Below are 16,773 nucleotides of genomic sequence, written 5' to 3' on the forward strand. Positions count from 1 at the left end.
CTGAGGCCGAGGACCCACGGGGCAGCACGCCCGGGCTTCCCTTCAGCAGCAGGTCTGACGCCGAGGACCCACGGGGCAGCCCGCCCGGGCTTCCCTTCAGCAGCAGGTCTGACGCCGAGGACCCACGGGGCAGCCCGCCTGGGCTTCCCTTCAGCAGCAGGTCTGACGCCGAGGACCCACGGGGCAGCCCGCCCGGGCTTCCCTTCAGCAGCAGGTCTGAGGCCGAGGACCCACGGGGCAGCACGCCCGGGCTTCCCTTCAGCAGCAGGTCTGACGCCGAGGACCCACGGGGCAGCCCGCCTGGGCTTCCCTTCAGCAGCAGGTCTGACGCCGAGGACCCACGGGGCAGCCCGCCCGGGCTTCCCAGGGTGGACTCCGAGCCTGCACACAGCATCCATCAGCCCCAGCCAGATCTGGCTCCTCTCCATCAGGATCAACCTGGACTTATTACAAGGATTTGTGTAATACTCCTGGAAGAGAAATGGGTTCCCCATGGGTCAGTGTCTGGAGAATGTCACCATTTATATAACTGGCTCGGTTCCAGAGAAGAACTCATTCATTCTTGACTCATTCATTCAAAAATGAGTCCACCATTCTTGAATGGTAAATACTCCATTATTTACCGAAACCTGCTATGGTAAATAGAATAACACTCCTCCAAAAATGTCTGCATCCCAGTCCCCAGGGCCTGTGACCATGGTACTTTATGTGGCAAAAGGACTTTGCAGATGTGAGTAAATTCAGGATTTTGAGATGGGGAGATGATCCTGGATCATCCAGGTGGGTCCAGTGTGATCTCCAGGGTCCTTACATGAGGAAGGGAGGGGGTTGGAGTCAGAGGAGGAGGCTTGGATGATGGAGGCCCAGGCAGGAGCCATGTGGCCCGGAGCCAAGGATGGCAGAGAACTCCAGAAGCTTGAGGAGGCAAGGAGCGAACTCCGGGGAGCCTCCAGAAGGACCCGATGTTTGATACTAGCCCCACAGAACCCACTTTAGACTTCTGACCTCTGCAGCTGTGAGATGGTACATCTGCGCTGCTGTAGACCACGGGGCTTGTGACCATCTTTATAGCCACAAATATGAGACCAACACACCTGCTTTTTAGGGGTTCCTCAGTCCAGCCCCATCTCTGGGGTGACCCATAGGGGTCTCTGCTGTGAATTTATGCAGGGCTCATGGATACCAGGAGCCTGGGCTTACCCCGGGTGGGGGGTGGCACAGGACCCCCGCTGCTCAACAGACGGGCTGCCCAATTCAGGCCTCGCAGCGGCTTCCCAGGACTGTCCACAGTGCCAAGACGCAGGGGCAGCCTCTGTTCCCACTGTGGTGAGCTGGGGCAGCGTTGAACTCCCTCCCGTGGTCCCTCCCCATCCCTCCTGGCTCCCACCTTTCCACTCTCCTTCCGGAGGCCCCTTCTCCCCAACATGCTGGATGTTGCGGGCTCTGGTCTCAGGCCTCTTCTCTTGCTACACCCTCCTGTTCAGGGGTGGCTCCATGGTTCCAGACTGCACCTCCAGCCTCGACCTCCATGCCTCTTCCTGAAGTTGGGTTGGCCAGTCCTGGGACCCTCAGCTCAGCACGTGGGAGCTGGGCCCCGTTGGCTTCGGCTGCTGAGAGGCAGCAGCTGGAGAGGGCTGTCGGGCACTTCATCCCACTCCATCCCGGCTCCCGGTCGCAGTGGTCATCCCTTCTTCTACCCGCACTCCATGACCCAGCTCTCTCGGCTCCGACAGCATCACCTCATCCTGTTACTGCAGCCCGAGGAGGAAATGGCACAGCCCCGTTATGTAATTGGATCTTTTTTTAGAATCTTCAGTTGCGTGTAAGATGACTGTTCTTTATTCTAGTACATTTTTTACATTCCTAAAACAGAAAGTGATCATGTGTGACTTTTTTCATTCGTGAACAAATGACTCTCTTCATGTGTTTACTGTTCATGTGTTTTCATGCTGGGATCTGCATGTGTCCGCCACCTTCTCTGCGTCTGTCCCTGAACGGAGCCATCATTACAGCCTCTCCTCCTGGACTCCCAGGATACTGCGCTTCCTGGATGAGGTCTTGGAGACTCCCTGCCTGCACGCTGGCTTTCTGGGCCTCATCCACGGCCCAGGCAGGAGGCCTCTTAGAAGCCTCTTCACAGCTCCCTAGAGCTCAGCTGGGTGCCCCTGGAGCTTCCTCTGAAAGCCATTCCTGCACCTGTGCCTGGCACAGCCCAGCCTTGTCCCTTCTCACCTGTGTTCTTTGAGGAGCTGTCTTCGTGCTCCTCTGCAGTATGGCAGGGCCGCGGGTCTTCATTATAACTTGACTCTGCCCCCGTGTTCGTCCTGCCGTGCTGCGGTAACGGAGCAACGCTGATTCTCTCACATCGTGGAGGCCGTGAGTCCCAGACCAAGGTGCCGGCAAAACTGGGGCCTCCTGAGGCCTCTCCTGGGTGTGCAGATGCCGTCTTCTCCCCGCGTCCTCACAGGCTGGTCCCTCCGTGCGTGTCTGTGTCTTCATGTCCTCTTCTTATAAGGACACCGGACAGATTGGATTTGGGCCCCCTGTGACCTCATTCTACCTGGTTACCTCTTCGAAGGGTCTGTCTGAAACTCAGTCACATTCTCAGGTCCTGGGATTAGGGTTCAGCACCAGGTCTGGGGAAAACAACCCAGCCACAGCCCCGTCTCCTGCTTCGAGTCCTCCAGTGTTCTCCAAATTTCAGCCCCATCTCCTGCTTCGAGTCCTGCAGTGACCTCCGAATTTCAGCCCCGTCTCCTGCTTCGAGTCCTGCAGTGACCTCTGAATTCTGCAAGTGCAAGCACCACAGGCGCAGTGTGGACGTCCCCGTGAGCTCATGTGCCCCGTCCGTCCTGCCTTCCCGCCTCTCCCTCTGGGCCGGGCGCCCTGCGAATCCTGGGGCTGAGGTGCCCAGCGGTTTTTGGGAGGTTTGTCATTACTTCAGGCTGGCACCTCCCTCTGCCCAGGTTTCTCCTGCCCAGGCCTGAAGCCTCAGCCCAAGTCTTCCCATAGGTGGAAGAGGCATCCCCGAGGCTGCCGAGGTGCTGGCTTTCCCCTGGGTTTCCAGAGCTGTCCACACACATCTCACAGCACCCAGCAGGTGGCCATGGCTGACGAGCCTTCAACTGAAATTGCTTCCAGAATTCAGGCCTCTGGGGCCAACGCCCAGGACGTTAGTGCTTCAGGATTCAGAGCACCTGGTGCCGCGGCCGGCACACAGCAAACGCTTAATAAATGCTTACGATATAAATGTAATTTGATCCTTCCTTTAGAATCTTCAGTTGGCCTGTAAGATGACTGTTCTTTATTCTAGTTCATTTTTTGCGTTTCTAAAACAGAAAGTGATCATGTGTGACTTTTTTCATTCATGAACAAATGACTCTGTTCATGTGTTTACTGAAATGTGGCTTTTTGTCGCCTTTGTGGGGTGTGTAGGCTGGTCCTGGCAGCGCGTAGCTGTTGACTTGTGGAAAGCTATGACCTGAGGCTGTGGGTCTGAGAGCCCCAAGCAACAGTTTCTGAGCCTATTTGTACAGCCCTCGTGTCTGAATGACAGATCCAAGGAGAAGACGTGTTTGGGGAATCTTCTGGTTTTCAGATTTTGTGGCTCACAGAATCTCCAGCTGCTCATTTTTCCAGTGAAGAGCTAAATGTCCTTCCCAAAGCCTTTCCCCATATAGCGCATCTTATTTTAACTCCGCAGGGAAGCTGGCTGCAGGGTCTCCTTGCCAGCCCTATGGGGAGGGAGGAGAGGAGGGTGAAGGGCCTGGTCAGAGGTACGTGGGCCTGGAAAGGCTGCACACCATACACCTGGTCCCCAAGCAAGCACGTCTGCAGAGGCATCCTGCCCGCGGAGCCAGCCAGAGGCCAGACAGATCCTTCTCCTCTGGGGTGCACCTCTTCCCTCTGACCTGGGGTGCTGCGTACTCGGCAGCCATCAGCCGGGTTTACCAAGGGGTGCCCGTGTGGCCCAACACACCTGAGTATGCCCTGTGGTATTTTATGATTTCAAATCACCTTTAGTCTATTGGCAAAACATTTTATGAACAGCCCAGCTGACATCCATTTTCAGTTTCTTTTCTTTTAAATTCTCTACTTTTTCAAATTCAAGTTTTAAAATATGTTCACCATCTTGTCAGGCAAACTTGCATATCAGTTATACAGTAACTCGACGGTACCAGGCCCTGGTACCAGAAGAAGGTTGAGGCAACACGTTTAGTCCATGATGAAAATTTCGCCAGGCCCACACGCCTGAAATTCCACTCTTCGTGATAAGATAAAATTAAGTAAAACACTGTCTTTTATTGTAGAAGATTAAAAATGGGAGAATCAAATACATAAATAAATCATAGTTATTCAAACTGAGGAAGGTCAGCAAAGAAGTAAAATTTTAAAACAGCAACAAAAATCATAGCATTGAAAAATAGTTATTCTGCCTCTTATATTCAAGGTACTGATATATAGAGACAATTTTTCTCCTCTATGTTGGCAAGTATCTATCTCGGAAATGAAATTACTATGTACCCTTGAGAGACAAGTTGCTATAGAAATATAAATAATAAAATAAGTCTGGGGCTGTTTCCTCTGCCATGGTTTCTACAGATTTTCCCTCTGTTTTCACGACTTCTAGAATCAGTTGTATCATATGTTGAGAACATTTCTGACCCAGAGAAAAATCATTATAACCTAATTTTACAGCATTTTGCTTCACAATATCAATAATATTCCCTCCCTAGAAAAATCAGGTGAGATGCATATTTGGACAAGTAAAGCAATCCGATAAATCATTTCCCAGATGAGAAAGAAACCATGTGTGAAATGAAAGTTAGATGTTTTCAAAACCACTTCATTGAAGGCGAGGACACTAATCAATATGCAGTGGTTTTCATAATGAGAGAAATAGTGGCACGAAGGAACGTGCATGTGTGTGGGTCACCCGCCTCCCAGTGCGTTCTGTTCTTGAGTTCCCTGGCAATTGGATTAAAAGGGTCTATCTCAGCTGAATCACCAGCTGCCTTTAAAGGTTGAGGGAAAAAGCAGGTGAACTGGGGTGTCCCCAAACCAACAAATGTCCTCTGGGAACCTCAACCTGTCCATGTTTACAATGATGGTCTAAGATGTATTTTTAAATTCTCAATACATCTTTGATGTATATATTCAATATTTATTATATGAATATTATACATTTGTATTTCTACAAGGTGAAACAATCTAATAATAACACCAACTTTTACCTTTCGAGCCTGCATAAAGTAATGTGTTTAAACAAATCTTGTTCTTCAAAGTACTCACTTTGGAATGTTTTCAAAAATAGCTCTTTAGAATTATTTTCATGAGCTAGTTTTAGAAAGAAAATCATAAAAGAAAATCAATCTGTCAAAATAATCTCCCTCCCCATACACACACACACACACACACACACACACACACACACACACACACGGATCGATAAAGGATAGCTACTGAATGTAGTGTTAGTATATCAATTCCCAAGTATTTAAATACACAAGTCAGAAGTATTTAAGTAGAAAATTTTTGAAATCCACTTGACTCACGGACAGGAAGCTTTGGATCAAATTTGAAGTTCAGCTGTCACAATGACTGAGGCACTTACATCCTGTACATTTTGATAGTTTTCTTCCATAATTTTGTTTTCCCAGATGGGGATTTTTCATTTCTTTGGTACTTTTTCATAATCTTGCTAAATAGACTATATCGCATGTCATCTAAATTTTATTTAGTAAATAAAGATTTAAATATTTAATATACAATACTTAGAGTAAAATGGGAAACAGGAAAGGTTAATGATTAGTCTGTACTTATATTTCTTCACAAGGGTAACTTGTAATCTTACAGTGCTAAGTATTTCCCTCAGTGCTTTTCATTTCTTTCCTCATTTGATTCTCAGATGTCACATAACTCGGACAGTCCCCTGCATCACCTAGAGGAAATTCTGACTCAAAACTAGGCCAAGGTACAATAGAAACTCTGAATGGAATCTTTTTTTTTTTTTTTTTGTAATTTCTTTGGTAGGTGCATTTTTGGAATACAAAATACACATGGTAAAAATTGTATATATATAAATTAAAATTTTAGTCTGAGCTCAGAACTGGTTCTTATCATTGTGAAATCTGTTTTATTTTTATTCTCTCTATAATGACAGCCCTAAAAACAATAAAGTCCTTTTCTATGAGGTAATGATTGTTTCAAAGCATTTCTGAAGACTATGAAAGTGCTTAACTGTTTACTTGCTCCTAAGAGACAGTAAACAATACTGCTGAATGTATGAGTAATGATGTCTTGGAGTGCTGTTTTTCAGTGCAATCATTGTAGATCTCATGACTTCCCGAATTCTAATTTGTTCAGTGTTTACATCAGGCCAGAGCATGAGAACTGGCCCAGGATTTCACTGAGGGGCAGGAGTGAGCAGAACAGGCCAAACCAGAGGAAAACAGGAGACTACGCTGGGTGCCCACAGCTACCCGGTGGCGGCACCTGGGGCAAGTGTTGTCAGCCTGTGGATATCCCTCGGCAGGTCCTGGGCACTGCTCTCCCTCGCACAGAAAGCCCTGCTGGGAGCCAGAGGGCCAGGATCTGTTGCCTTTCTCCCAAAGCCCCGGCTCAGTGGCGCCAGCATTGAAGAAACCTCTACCACACAAAAAGCACACCAAGGATCCACAGCTTTCTTTGAAAAATAATCTTTAAACTTATGCAAATAAATTACCCATGGCTACAGCTTCGTTTTGAATACCACAGAAACCAAGAGTCAGAAAAGTTAACAAGCCTAAGGTCTTACAGTGAGGACATGATGGAAGACAGTGTGAACACAGTTCCTTCCCTTCCATCCACAGACTCCACTATGAAATACTTTCTTCACAAAGTGCGACGATAGTGCCGACTGCAATGTGCGGTTCTGCAAAGTGCAATCTCCTGGAATTCTTGTTCACTTTAGCACTGAAACAAACCAAGACCTTTTCACGGGTGTGATGACACACTCACTCCTGCTGAACTTCTCTTTGCTTCTCTCCTGTTATGTGTCTGCTGTTCCTAACACGATTTATCACGAACACAGCTCTGTTCTATTTCCCCTCGGAGCTGTCCTGTAAATTCCTAAGACACAGCTGTAGCATTCCAAGCCCTCTGGTATTCAGAACGCCTCACGCCCCAACACTATGTTATTTTATAGCTTCTCTCTTAGCCTCTATGTGCAGTGCCTCGAGCTTTTATTGCTTGCTGCGTTTTATGGGTTTCTCCAGGCCATGTATATTCATCGTGTTATAGAAATAATAACATATTAGGCAGTAAAATATTAGGCAGTAATACTGAGGTTGGGCAGTAAATTTTCGAAGGGGTGGGTATGGTTTTCCATGAGAACTAAAGGAAATAGAGAGACTTGAGTCTTCAGAGCTCTAAGATGATTAGTGCAGCTGCATTAATGATGTACCTGCTTAGCGGTGGTGAGTCGTGTTTACAGATCTGTTTACTGAGCAAGAGACTGTCTGCACGTCGCTACCGGGGAGCCTGGGCGTCACCACTCATCAGCCGAGGTCTCACTGCAATCCATTACACTTTGATATTTAACACTTTTTTTTTTTTTTTTTTTTTTGAGACGGAGTCTTGCTCTGTCACCCAGGCTGGAGTGCAGTGGCTGGATCTCAGCTCACTGCAACCTCCGCCTCCCGGGTTCCCGCCATTCTCCTGCCTCAGCCTCCTGAGTAGCTGGGACTGCCCACCACCGCGCCCGGCTAGTTTTTTTTTTTTATTTTTTAGTAGAGATGGGGTTTCACCGTGTTAGCCAGGATGGTCTCGATCTCCTGACCTCGTGATCCGCCTGTCTCGGCCTCCCACAGTGCTGGGATTACAGGCTTGAGCCACCACGCCCGGCCGATCACCTTCCAAATGTTAGCACTTCCATTTTTTCCCTCCTCTCTGAAACTTTATACTAGTTACACTTGATTATTTTAAGGAAACTTGATAATTAGTTGTAAGAAAAAGAAAGGTTAGCTACAAGAGACAAAACACCCTTGCGAATGCGACGGTGTAACGAACGCAATTAGGAAATGTTACTAAACGTCAGGAGGGTACATTGTGCCTGTGGTGCGGCTCCTCGCTCCTTCTAGGAGGAAGACAGGCAAGCCTCTAGAGGCCCCGCTGAAAGGCTGAAAACGGCGTTCCCTTACCTGCTGTTGACCTGATGGTGGAGGTGATGTCAGAGGGTGTCATCATGGGAATACATTCGTCATCTTGGGAGTAGCCGGCTTGAATGGCTCGAAGGTAGCTGTGACTCCTTGTTCGGAAACATCCCGGGAGGTCGAGGGCGTCCATGGCCTGAGATTCGACTTCACTGAAGACGGACTCGCACACGGACTCGAACTGCCCATTGATGTCCGCCTCGCTCACCTGCAATCATCAACAGCACAAGTGATGCCCCGGCCTCCAGGGTCACCGTCACATTACAGAAGAGCCAGGAGACAGCACTCATTCCCGCGCTCCCTTTCACTGCCTCCTATTTCAGCCCAGTGAACCCGAAGTCAGCATGGACAACGGCTGAGCTTGGGGAAGAGATCACTGGTTATCCCTTACAAAACACTTAGGCAAACAGCCAGTCCCAAACGTTGATGAAATTATGGGGGACCACAAGGCGAACCTTCGAGGTAAGGTTGACAGTTTTTACAAAGTTTAAGAGAGAGAGAGGACTTTTAAAAGATTAGCAAAGTACCTGGTACAAAGTAACTGTTTAGAATCCATTTCTTCCTTCCCTTTCCCGCATGACTGCCCCACCTTTCCAAGCTACTAATGGTGTGATGGCTCCGGGCACTGAGGCCGTGTAAGGAAAAGCCCATTCAGTGCGTACACTAACTACTCAGTTCTTTTTCAGAATACGGAGTCTGCTTCTACCCATTGCCATGGCAACTCATCACAAATTTGGTTTCTAAACTCATCTCCTTCTCACCATTACAGCAACAATCTGAGTCCAGATGAGAAAGAAATGGCTGTACTGGTGTTTTTGTCCACATGAAATGTGCCACTTTACCTAAATTCCAGGCTTTCTTATTCTTCCTTAGCTCAGGATATTAGTATACTCACTCCTTCCTTCCTTCCTTCCTTCCTTCCTTCCTTCCTTCCTTCCTTCCTTCCTTCCTTCCTTCCTTCCTTCCTCCCTCCCTCCCTCCCTCCCTCCCTCCCTCCTCTCTTTCTCTTTCTCCCCTCACCCCCTCCCATTCAGATTATTTCTCTTCTTGTTTTTCCTGGGGATGTGTGAGAGCTCAAAGCACCAACAACTTTCTGAACTCCCTGGATTATGTTGGCAGATACATTTTAAAAATATACTGTTTTAAACACCAGATTTGTTCTTTTCCTCTAGTTGTCAGCAGAGTAAAAGGCAAAGTGAAAGAATCAGGTTCTCCCTCTAGTAGTTGTGTTGTTGACACAACACGACAATTGGTGCCGTCTCCAAGTTCAGACCCGTGGACTTCTCTGGTTTCACCCTGAGGTGACCTACGTGCTGGAAGGACACGGCCTCTTTCCTCGTGAGCCTAAGTCAGCACTGACCCTGGACAGGCAGAGGGTGAGCAAAGGGCAGCGAAGCCTGAAGCCACCCTGCAGGGAAGACAGGCCCACGCCGGGCTGCAGAAAGAGCTGGCACAACACCGGCAGGGTGGCCTTTTTCAGAAAGGTCTGAGGATTCCTGATGCTGGACAGAGACAGACAAACCCAGGCAGGCACAACCGGGACACAGCCGGCAGGACGGCCTCAGGAACCCAGCAAAGTGCTCAGAAACACACACACTGGCTTGGAATCGGGACGTTTTTCTGGACCATAAATTTCTTCCAATCTAAGTTTTCACTTACGTAGAATTGTATGGAAAAGTCTTAGATTGTGTCATTCCTGTCAAAGATCTATAGTAGACAGTGTGAGAAGGTCCGAATCTATGTGAGGCCCTGGTACACCTCAGTGGACACCCTTCTGCAAGCCCGGCCCTGGGCCCAGCTGCCCTCGCTCCTAAAGAATCTCGAGACACCGTTAACCTGGTGCGTGCATTTCACAAACAGAAGCCGGCATCTCAGCAAGGACCCTTGGCTGTGCTTCCAGCTAAAAGCCTTTCAATGAGGTTCTAGACATGAAGTTGACTCCTCCTCCCCAAAACAAATAAAAAGTGGTTGAGGAGCATCTCAAGTTGGTCCAGCAGGGAATTAAAATGATCCGTTCACCCAGACCTCCCGCCGAGACTCAGGACACCCAGACCTCCTGCTGAGACACTCAGGACGTGGGGACCTCTGCCCGAGACTCTCGGAACACGAGCTGCAGGAAACCCAAGCAGAGTCCAGCTACTGAGGTTCCAACGAGGAAACGGCATGGACATAAGTGCCTCTCACAAGACTTCAGTTAGATTGTTAATTCCCTTTTTGTGCTTGAGAAAAAATTGAGTGTTAAAGATGAAGGGCAAACTTTTAACAAACTTTGGTTTGTCACCAAATTCACATCTCCCCAGAGCCCTGAAGTGTTAGAAATTCCAGCTGTCCCATCCTCAACCACGGGAACTGTCCCCTCTCCTTCCAGAATTGTTGGGTCTCATGGCCTAGGGCTGGACAATCAATTAGTGGAAGTTTATTTCTGGGTGTGATACAGTCTCAGCTACTACTAGCGTTCCAGGATTATTTTAAATAACACTATTTTTTTTTTTTTGAGAATTCAGAACTGAGTTCAATTTAAAGTAATGCCACAGAACTCTGCATAGGAATGACTTAGAATTCTAAATTTCAAAGTCGTTAAATAAACCCCCAAGCACCCAACTTGTCTGCTTAACCATTGTTTCCAATGTCAATCCTTTCAGATAGAAAAAGATGTGAGAAAATGTTATTTTTACTGGCTTATTTTTGTAGATACCATCTTGGGTTCATCAAAAGCAAGATGACGAGAGAACTAGTATATTTAGCTTACGTTTACCCCCAAAAATGGTGACGAGTCGCAGAGAGCCTCTGAAAGTTTCATAAAAGTCTCTAAAGAGGTGTGAGATCCATTTAATTGAAACTTGTTTGTGGAAAGCATTAGAGATGAACGTTCATACCTCAGATGGGATACCTTTGCACTTCTGTTTAAACCTTTTGTTGGGTTACATCTGATTTTTAAAGCTGTATTTTGGTAAACCAGGTTATATCAACTGAAACGGAAGGTGCCAGCTTTAAAAGAAGAAAGTTTGCTTTATCCTCATGTCTGTGTAGCGAGAAAGTTGTTAAAACGTATCACTGACTTTCAGTTACTCTGTTCAGTTCATTAGTGTCTCCCAAAATCATCTCGGACTTTATGCTGAAACAGAATATTTCCTCAATTATTAAAATCATTACAATTATCTAGCTGCTGAGGGTCCGTTGATGTTACTGTTTGCAGGGGCTGGAGGGCCCACCATTCCCATTTGCCCAGGACTTGAGTGCAGGGCTGGGGATGGTCTTTCCTTGTCATTGGGAAAAAGAGTCAATGCAATTCCTGCCGCAGATGAGAACTTAATCCCATTTCTGGAAGCAAAGAGGTAACTGGGTAGATAAAAGAGGCGGTAGACTTCTTGAGTTGTGGACTAGGAAAAAACCTTAATAGTTCAGTGGAAAAAGTTCCGAGTACAACTTTCTGATGAGAAAAAAACCTGCACAATGAATAGACTCTACCTCATGAGGAATTTAAAGTCTGTGGCAAAAGAAAAGACTTGTGCTTACTGAGCCCCAGGGATGCTTCCAAAGCTCATAGCACAGTCTGCAGTCAGGGGGGCTTTCGTGCCCAGAATCATATACTATTACTTACTGTTATCATGGTAATAATAAGCGCTATCGTTTTTGAGTACTCAGTATATGCTGGACTCTTTACCTAATAACATCCAAAATGGACTGCATACTTATTTTGTCACGCGGTGAACGGCGTCATGGGAGGGCACGGAAAGCCCAGGCTAATCCCTACTCCACAGTAAGTCAGAGAAAATGTTCGGTCAGCTCAGGCTCTTAATCCCTACTCCACACTAAGAGAAAACGTTAGGTATACAAACTCAAGGTCAACTCAAGCACTGTTTTCCGAGGCATTTAAATGAGTAAGCAATGTGTGTAATTAAAATGACAAAATTTCGATTCTTCTTTACCATATAACATAGGATGATTAGACTGAAGGACACCTGCCCATTTTGTCACCGTGCGTTCTCAGGCCTGTCCACCACAGGTGGGGGAGCAGAGGGACCTCCCTTTCACAGCCCCCGTGTCTCAGGGACCTGATTTTAATACGACCCCTCGCGTGGTGCCCAGGGACCCTTCTCCTGGCCACTGTGCCTGTCCTGAAACCAGCCCTGCCTGGGAGTGGGCCCGACCGGCAGGACTCTGTGAGTGACACCAGGCCCTCCTCTCACAGGACTTTCTGAGGCACAATTCAGAGGACACAGCTGAAAGCCGTGCTGCCAGAGCCTTTCCCTAGCCCCCTTTTACTGGAAAAAGAGCCTGGGAAGAAGGAAGACAGCCTGAGAGGCCAGGATGTCCAGCCTTCCGGTCATTGCTTCCCCAGAAAAAATCATCGCAAAATGACACGACACGTCGAAAAGAATAGTAAGTCCGTGAGTCTTTGATCGGTCAGAGCTAATTCCAGGCGGAACCCCCTTCGGCGTGGCCTTGCACAAGCGCTGCTGACGGGAGGGCAGTGCCATTGCCGCCTGCGCACGGGGCCTCTGTGCCAGCCTGGCTTGGGAGACTGGACCCCAGGGGAAGGGCGAAGGGACCTGACCTGGCTCACGCAGCTGGCCTGGCTCAGGGTGCTGACGGCCCTCATGTAGCTCTGGTTCCGGGAGCGGAATTTCGGGGAGTTGTAGTTCGCAGCGGGGTCCAGGCTGTGGCCCACAGGCACGTCGCTTGCAGCTTGCAGGTAGCTTTGGCTACAGGAAAGAAGAAAGGAGAAAAGGTATTCTGTGAGTACCCACTGCAGGGCAGAGATGGGAACGACCGTCCAACCCACACCGAGAGGCTGACACCCACCGCGGGGGAGAGATGGGAACGACTGTCCAACCCACACCGAGAGGCTGACACCCACCGCAGGGCAGAGATGGGAATGACCATGTAACCCACACCGAGAGGCTGACACCCACCGCAGGGCAGAGATGGGAATGACCATGTAACCCACACCAAGAGGCTGATACCCACCGTTGGGGAGAGATGGGAACGACTGTCCAACCCACACCGAGAGGCTGACACCCACCGCAGGGCAGAGATGGGAATGACCATGTAACCCACACCGAGAGGCTGACACCCACCGCGGGGGAGAGATGGGAACGACTGTCCAACCCACACCGAGAGGCTGACACCCACCGCAGGGGAGAGATGGGAACGCCCTTCCAACCCACACCGAGAGGCTGACACCCACCGCAGGGCAGAGATGGGAATGACCGTCCGACCCACGGAGAGGCTGGCACCCACTGCAGGGCAGAGATGGGACCGACCATGTAACCCACACCGAGAGGCTGACACCCACCGCAGGGCAGAGATGGGAATGACCATGTAACCCACACCGAGAGGCTGATACCCACCGTTGGGGAGAGATGGGAACGACTGTCCAACCCACACCGAGAGGCTGACACCCACCGCAGGGCAGAGATGGGAATGACCATGTAACCCACACCGAGAGGCTGACACCCACCGCGGGGGAGAGATGGGAACGACTGTCCAACCCACACCGAGAGGCTGACACCCACCGCAGGGGAGAGATGGGAACGCCCTTCCAACCCACACCGAGAGGCTGACACCCACCGCAGGGCAGAGATGGGAATGACCGTCCGACCCACGGAGAGGCTGACACCCACCGCAGGGGAGAGATAGGAATGACCATCCAACCCACACCGAGAGGCTGGCACCCACCGCAGGGCAGAGATGGGAACGACCGTCCGACCCACAGAGAGGCTGACACCCACCGCAGGGGAGAGATAGGAATGACCATCCAACCCACACCGAGAGGCTGGCACCCACCGCAGGGCAGAGATGGGAACGACCGTCCAACCCACACCGAGAGGCTGACACCCACCGCAGGGCAGAGATGGGACCAACCATCTAACCCACACCAAGAGGCTGACACCCACCGCAGGGCAGAGATGGGAACGATTGTCCGACCCACCGAGAGGCTGACACTCACCGCAGGGCAGAGATGGGAACGACTGTCCAACCCACCGAGAGGCTGACACCCACCGCAGGGCAGAGATGGGAACAATCGTCCGACCCACCGAGAGGCCAGCATCACATTTCCAGCGGAATGTCTGTGTCTTTTGATGGGTAACTTTGCCTTATGCAAATATTCTGAGATTCACATTTACGATTGTGAATTTCATCAAAAGTAATAGGGGAGGCTATTTACAAAATTGCCTTTGAAACCTGAGATTTTATGGCCAGGCAGTGAAATTAAGATCATTCCACATTTTTTTTTTTTAGAAAAGTGCTGAAAGCACTAGTAACTCCTACAGCATAATAGCAAACTCAGCTCCTGAATTTACGCCAAAAAACTGAGAGTTTCATAAAAATTATTAGCTCTCTGGCAACTTTACGTATTTAAAAAGTAACAGAAAAAATACAAGGCTCGCTTTCAGTTTTAACTTATGCAAAGCTGTCCAGGTTATGCAATATCGGCAAATATAATAGGAGTAGGCTGAGTGAAATCCATTTTATTATCATAATGGTCATTTCCTTCCAAACTCCCTTAAAATAAATCAGCGTTCTCTGGTCTTCCTTCTTGCCATTTTGTGAAATGTTAAAAGCGTGGAAGAACCCTGTGAGTGTTTGGTAGATCGAAGGTCTGGCTTAGCTTACATTTCTGTCTAACTGGACCACTTTCCAGTTTTATTGACAATCTTACCACAATGCAGCAAAATTCATTTCATTTTATCAAAAGCTGTAGAAATGTGGACAGAAATGATTAATTATTCTTCTTGCCTCTTTTGGATCATAATAGGAACATTAAATATCAGTGCACAAGCAGGTACATAAAAATGTATCCAGATGTTAGGTGGATGATTCTGACTCCAGAGCTGGGCATTAAAGCACGCACTTGCTTTTCAAATTAAACACTTGGTGCAGTTTCTCTCTGATTTACTTCAGTCTTTAAAAATGGAATATCAGAGAAAAAAACTGGACTCCATGAATTCTTATTAAGTGAAGCTTATTCATTATAGATTTAAAGTCATTCTTTCTGCTAAATATTTTTGCTTTAAGAGAAAATGTATAACATATTCCAGCTCCTACCTATCTTCCCCTCCCTGACTTAGACCAAAAAAAGGAGGGAGGGAGGGAGGGAGAGAGAGAGAGAGAGAGAGAGAGAGAGAGAGAGAGAGAGAAGGAAGGAAGAAAGGAAGGAAGAGAGAGAGAGAGAGAGAAAGCAAAGGGAGAAAATTAGTTTTGAGCCAATTCTAAATTCACTATGTATGAAGCACATGGTCTTCACGTCGACGCCCGCCGACTCCCGCTGCACCTGGGCAGTGGGATGGGCAGCTCTGCTGCAGATGTGGGGACCTGCACCTGCACCAGCAGGGGCCCTGTCCCCTCCCCTCCTCTGTGGATCCCCCAGGTCACCTGCCAGTGAACACAAGGTGAACAAACACGGACCCCTGACCTTGGCTGTCACCACCCTGAGTGCACAGGTTCCACAGAGTGGCAATATGTCAACAGTATTCTGAGATATGGTCGCAAGTTTGAGGCTCAGGTTGATGGATGCGTGGACTCATTCTGCAAGAGACCACCGCTGGCTTCCTTTGAATGTGTCCACGTGCCTGTGCGTGTTTAACACAGGGTCATGTGCAGGGGACGGAGCCCTGAGCTGTGGAGCCCAAGCCGTGTGGCCTCAGGTGGATGCCAAGAGCCCTGACTGAGGCTCTTAACTTGATTCACCTTTGTTTTTGCAGAAACATAAACCTCCTGCAAGTCTGCTCTCCTTCTGTGCTTCCTTGAGATTGCTGGTTTCGTAACCTGCATTTCTACTACTCAGCACTTTCTACCAATTACCAATTTTCTTCCAATACAACAGCCATCCCTTCTGATTAATACCACCATTTTGCATTTTAACATTCTCAAATTGAGGCTGCCTTCTAGACTGAGAAAACCTAAAAGAAGGATTCTCACCCTCTGGATCTGCTGTCTAAACAGCGCGTGGTACGCGAATGAAGGGATCACTTCGAGCCATGGCTCATCACCCTGGTGGTGGCTGCTGGACGGCCCTCACAGGTGGATCAACGTGCTTTGTGAGTCTATGTTTCAAATACGTATTCTCTCAATGATTCTCTTTATTTCAAAATGGGGTGTGACATGTAAATGTTGCCACTGAAGACAGCTAATAATTTTTTTTTAAAACATGGACTCACAGTAGCTAACCTTTTCTAGGCACAATTACGCCAGAGATGCTAATAAGTGTTTTGCATTGTCCTAACACAGTTAATTTTTACATTAGTCCTATAAACCAGGCCTCTTCCCAACCCTCCTCCTATGAATGCAGCATCAGATGCGCACTGGTGTCAGGTCACCACGCACTGGTCACACTGGTGCCAGGTCACACACACTGGTCACACTGGTGCCAGGTCACCACGCACTGGTGCCAGTTAAAGCACTCAGGCTTGGGCGGGGTGGGGGCAGCGCTCCCCTCTGAGTCCAGGCATTTTGACTCTGGAATTCATGCCCTAAAATCTCAAGGTCACAGCTGCTGAGTCACAGGACTACGGAGCCCAAAAGATCCCATCCTCTGACACAGACATTTTAAAAAGTTAAAAAATAACAAACAAAA

The 16,773-nt window shown here is 48.5% G+C and overlaps 1 protein-coding gene across 9 annotated transcripts in view; it reads right to left on the reverse strand.

Moving 5' to 3' along the window:
- Positions 1-16,773, reverse strand: part of LOC105491902 (DLG associated protein 2) — a 921,137-nt gene that overhangs the window by 63,732 nt on the left and 840,632 nt on the right. For all 9 annotated transcript variants that reach the window (XM_011758618.3, XM_071068682.1, XM_071068680.1 and 6 more), the window contains 2 exons: positions 12,751-12,898; positions 8,181-8,400 (listed from right to left, as the gene is read on the reverse strand). In XM_011758618.3, coding sequence (XP_011756920.2) covers positions 8,181-8,400; positions 12,751-12,898 — 368 coding nt within the window. The remainder of the gene's footprint in view (positions 1-8,180; positions 8,401-12,750; positions 12,899-16,773) is intronic.

Source organism: Macaca nemestrina, chromosome 8 (assembly GCF_043159975.1).
Source record: "Macaca nemestrina isolate mMacNem1 chromosome 8, mMacNem.hap1, whole genome shotgun sequence".
Lineage (NCBI taxonomy): Eukaryota > Metazoa > Chordata > Mammalia > Primates > Cercopithecidae > Macaca > Macaca nemestrina.